The sequence below is a fragment of the Bufo gargarizans genome, chromosome 2, assembly GCF_014858855.1.
Source record: "Bufo gargarizans isolate SCDJY-AF-19 chromosome 2, ASM1485885v1, whole genome shotgun sequence".
NCBI lineage: Eukaryota > Metazoa > Chordata > Amphibia > Anura > Bufonidae > Bufo > Bufo gargarizans.
The window spans coordinates 692,709,450-692,714,785 of NC_058081.1; the positions used below are offsets into that span (position 1 = coordinate 692,709,450).

The 5,336-nt window shown below is 51.6% G+C and overlaps 1 protein-coding gene across 1 annotated transcript; it reads right to left on the minus strand.

Moving 5' to 3' along the window:
* Positions 1–2,329: 2,329 nt before the first annotated feature.
* RNF26 (ring finger protein 26) lies at positions 2,330–4,376 on the minus strand. The gene is given in 2 exon segments (XM_044278530.1): positions 2,330–3,843; positions 3,845–4,376. Coding segments are annotated over 2 exon segments (1,317 nt in total). The 5' UTR covers positions 4,100–4,376; the 3' UTR covers positions 2,330–2,781.
* Between the last annotated feature and the right edge of the window lie 960 nt (positions 4,377–5,336).

Consider the following 5,336-nt stretch of genomic DNA (forward strand, 5'->3'; position numbering starts at 1 on the left):
GCGATCAGCGGCAGTTAACCCCCTCAGGTGTGGCACCTGAGGGGTTAATTGAAGCGGATCGCAGCGCCCTGTCAGAGGTCGGGTGCAGGCAATGTGTTTCTGCCGCTTGTATTTGTAATGTATTAAACGTTAGTTATCATTGGTGGCGCAGTGGCCACAGCCCTGCCCCTCCTCCGCGCTCTCACTGGTGGCAGCAGCACAGGGGGGGAGGGAGGGAGAGACTGCTTCCTTCTCCCCTGTGCTGCTGAGGGAACATGGCCGAGCTGAGAGCAGCGCTAATGTTCTCCGACACCGGGCTGTGCAGTAGCGCAGCCTAGTATCAATAAAAGGCAAATCCCGGTATCATATCGATACCGGGACAAAAGTATCGGCTGGGTATCGAAAGTTCGAAACCACCCTATACAGCACTGTGCTTGGTAAGCTGTGAGGAGGCGGCAGCGTTGAACCCCCCCCCACTGATCAGATACTGATGACCTTTCCTTAGGATAGGCCATCAATACCGAACTCCCAGAAAACCACCATGTGATGACGTAGCCCACCCTACTACTGGTTTGAACCTTCTGGCAGTTTTTTTTTTCTCTCAAACAGAACTTAAAGGGTCACAAAGCGTTCAAAAAACCTTTAGGATGCTATAGCGACATGTCAAACGTTTTGGACAATGGGGGTCTGAGCGTTGAGATCCTCAATATAAAAAAAAAAAAAAAAAAAAAAAAAAAATCGCTAAAACGAAAAGAGAGAAGCGCTCACATAGCTCTCTCGCTCTCCTTGCTGCTGGACATGAGCTCGACAGAAAGTCTAAGGCCTGTCTCAGTTCCTCTACTTGTTCTAGAAATCTTTGGGGGTGTCAGTACTCGGACCCCCACTGTTCAAAACCTTTCATATCTTGCCGACATAGCAAAAGTATTTTGAAAACTCAGTGACATCTGTCAGCAGTTTTGTACCTATGACACTGGCTGACCGGTTACATGTGCACTTGGCAGCTGAAGAAATCTGTGTTGGTCCCATGGTCATATGTGCCCGCATTGCTGAGAAAAATTATGTTTTATTATATGCCAGGGGTCAGCAACCTCCATCACTCCAGGTGTGGTCAAACTACATCTCCCATCATGCACACTTGCACGGCTGCTCTTGGAACACCCACAGGAGTGAAAGAAGCTTGCTGGGAGTTGTAGTTTCACAACAGCTGGAATGCCGACGGTTTCTAATCCCTGCTTTAGGAGCAACAAGGGCGTTTCCGTTACACCTAGAGTCTCTGGAACTCCTGCGTCCTCTGCACTTTGACAGGGCCAGGTGTGATGATGTTCTCACTGCCTGGCCCTGTCAAAGTGCAGATGGGGCGGCAGTTGCGGAGAGAGCAGAGCCTTAAAGTGGTTTCACATGAGCAAGTTTAATGCGTTGAACTCGCAGCGTGCGTCTGTGAAAGCTCCCGCTCCGACCTACGTAGCACTGATAGCATAGCATTATATTGATTTCTGATATCAGTGCTACGTAGGTCGGGGCGGGAGCTCTCACAGACGCACGCTGCAAGTTCAACGCATTGAATTTGCTCGTGTGAAAGTGTAATGGTAACGCCCCCGTTGCTCCTAGAGGCTCATTTGCATATAATACAAAAACTCTTTTTTTTAGCAATGCGGCACATATGAACATGGGACCAACACAGATGCCTTCAGCTGCCAAGCGCACATGTAACAGATCAGCCAGTGTCATAGGTACAAAATCTGCTGACAGATGCCCTTTAATGTATGAAACGCCTGGGTGCACGTACGACAGCTGTCACTTTTTGGGTTAACAGAAAATCAGTTAATAAATTCTTTGGTTTTAAAGCAGGTTTAATCCTTGTGTAAAGAACGGCACATACAGTACAGTGCAGAGACTTAGGCCTCATGCACACGGCCGTATGTGTTTTGCGGTCCGCAAAAAACGGATCCGCAAAAAATACGGATAACATCCGTGTGCATTCCGTAATTTGCGGAACGGAACAGCTGGCCCCTAATAGAACAGTCCTATCCTTGTCCGTAATGTGGACAATAATAGGATATGTTCTTTTTTTTTTTTTTTGCGGAACGGAAACGGAATGCACACAGAGCACCTTCCGGTGGTTTTTTTTTTGCGAACCCAATGAAATGAATGGTCCCGTATACGGTCCGCCAAAAAAAAAACGAAACCGACATGGAATGAAAATATGTTCGTGTGCAAGAGGCCTTAGGGCTCATTCACAAGACCGTGGTTTGGTTCCACATCCGAGCACTCCGTGTGCTGTCCGCATCCGTTGCTCCGTTCCGTGGCCCCGCAAAAATAATAGATCATGTCCTATTCTTGTCCGTTTTGCGGAAAAGGATAGTCATTTCTATAATGGGCCGTCCGTTCCGCAAATTGCGGAAGGCACAAGGGCGGCATCCGTGTTTTGCGGACCGCAAAACACGGCACGTTCGTGTGAACGAGCCCTTATACTGAGGCGTGTGGCAGAACAAGGAAGACCAAACAAGGAAAGTAAGCTTGAAATAAACCTCGTCAGTGTCAGTAGGCGGCACATTATGCTTAAAACGCGTGGAATGCTTCTATTCGCTGCAGCCAAACGTGGCAACATGGAAACAACGCAGCAACATTCACAATCCTTTCACAGCTTCGCAGACACGTGGACCTTTACAAGGAGTAGAAAAATAATTTTTCTCTCTATTCTTAAAAAGGATGACCCAGCGTCAGACATAAGTTTAAAAAAAAAAAAATCCGGGGTGTCTTTCAATCCTCCGCAGACCCCTAGAAATCCAGTCCGGCTCGTCTTCACATGTAAACAGTCAGCGTTTGCAGAATCATTTTCCGACAGAGCGGGCAGTTCCGCTGAAGTATTGGCTGCTGCAGGAGGATCTCAGTGCATTGCGCGCACAGGCAAAGATGGCGGCAGGGCAGCAGGAGGACGCTTTTATTTTCATCCTGGCAGATTACGCATTTCTTGCTCTCTTCTTGCTGTTTCAGCAGCCTCCAGGGGTCTTCTGCGGCGGTTTCCGTCTCGCGGGAGGTCGATGAATAGGGTGGTGGAACTTGAGGCACTGCATTCTGAGCTGTGGCATGCTGCACCGGGGCGGGTGGTGGATTGCGTGCCCGCGCGGGTACTGGATTGGGTGCCTGCCTAGCCCCCGCAGGACCTGGTGCCCTGGGCACCCTTACTGGCGTACCCTGCGCTCTAGTCCTCGCCAGGTTCTGGTCTCTGTCCCATGCGGCTCGGTACATTCTGACAAGCTGCAGACACCAGGCAGCAGCCCTCCTCCAAACCTCTGCGCTTAGTAGGTTATGCATTAGTCTCTGGACAACATGGCCGAGCCGGCCTAGTCTTTCTTGGAACGAACGTAATTCCGGTGAGGGCCGGAGGACCATGCGGGAGACCGAAATGAAGAAGAGCAGCAGGAGAACTTCGTAAAGGTGCCTGAAGAGGATTACCCCGATGCCGGTGCTGCAGGATACCAGTAAATCCACGGCTAACTGGAACGGCGTCCAGAACAGGATGACGGCCGCCACCGCAGTGCTGGAAATCTGGGACAACAACGCCACAACCAAATCTTTCCCCACGAAGATCAAGTTGACCACCGTGAACCACAGGCCCAGGGCGGCATGGAAGAGGTTCTGCACCCCGATAAGACACAGGTTCACCAGGCTGTTCACGATGTACGCCACCAAGCCGCCCGCTATGCCCAGGGTCTCCCAAACCTGGCGGTGAAAGTTCTGCCCGGACAGGGCGATGTTAAGGAGGCCGCGCTGCATCATCTCCTTGCTCCGCAGCAGCAGGTGGCACATCAGGTTCCATAAAAGCTGCAGACTATCCAGTCCTGACAGGAGTCCCTCGCACGCCATCGCCCAGCGCGTGCACGGAGGCGAGGGCCGCATTGCCACACGTCTCGCCCAGCAGGGCCAGGGTCATAAGGGCATTGTCCCAGCAACTTAGTAGGCCAAGGGTTATGGTTCCTGGCAGGTGGAGGATGAAATGAATGGTCCAGAAGAGAGAAGACAACAGGAAGGATACCAGCCAGTAATTCAGGTCCAGCACCAGCAGCAGCAGGTCCAGGACCCAGCCCAGGCCGCTGACGACCAGCAGAATGACCTGCATGGCGGAGGGGGAGGGCAGCCTTCATCTACTGGGAAAGCGTGGTCTGGAGATCGGGCTGATCGACGCGCGACATGTCACTCAGGCCAGAATAACGGCTAAGACCTGGTAAGGACCTGCTGACGTCACCACATCACGTGGCTCCCTGCAGTCCGCTCGTCAGCAGGCTGCTAGAAGACTATTCCGCACCGGGCAGTGAACGTCCATGCTCCATTCACGGTGCGCCGAGCAGATCACCGGTCCCAGCAACGACCAACGCTCAGGGCGCAGCCATGTTGGTGCTCCAGCTGGTTATTTTGAAGAAGTAAAAAAAAAAGAAGGAAAGTCGTTCAGACCAGAGCAACGGAACGAAGATTGCATCGATTCAGACACTGAAGTGTACGCGCCGTCAGCCTCTCTGGAGTCGTTGTGGATAGAGTTAATGCTAGGACGTTGCTGATTGGCCGGAGCCCAGCCAATGAAGTTCTTCTGAGCGATTCAAAGTTCGTGCAGCGTCTTGAGTGCAGAGGCGGTGATGCAGCGGAGGGGGCGTGGCTACGTGGGTAGGTGGGCAATGGCGGATTATAATAGGGGCGTTTGGGTCGGCGGCCCCGGGCCCAGTGCTATTACATGTTCAGCTATCACTATGTGCTGGGAGAGGAGAGCGAGCAGCCGCTTCCGCCAATCAGGTAGCAGCTCAGTGGCCGCCCCTCTGTTATCAGCAGTGATAACTGCCCTATAGCCCACACGCTGACGCTCCTCTGGGTCCTAATGCACGTCTGTTTGCTTGTTTAACCCCAGCACTGCCAGTCACTTCCTTCACACTATTACTAGGCTGGGTGAGAGGTCAGAAGGAAGCAGAGCTGACAGGAGGACAGCAGGGGTGTATTCGGGGGGGAGTGGGAAACAAAATTTGGGGTGCATTTTGTCTTGTTACCCCTTGTGAAAGTGAAAAATGTGGGTGTAAAGCAACTCTTTCTGGAAAAATGTGTAATTCTTCATGTTCATAGTCAAGAGTTTCCTAATTCTATGAATTGCCCAATGGCTCAAAGTGCTCTCTACACACCTTGAAATATTCATTGAGCAGTATAGTTTCCGGAATGGGGCCACTTTTTGGGGGTTTCCACTCTAGCGGTACCTCAGGGTGTCTTTATATGCGACATAGCTCCCAAAAGCCAATCCTGCACAATCTGTCCTCCAAAAGCCCTAGCCGCTACTTGCCTTTTGAGCCCTGCCATGCATCCATACATCCTTTTTTGAG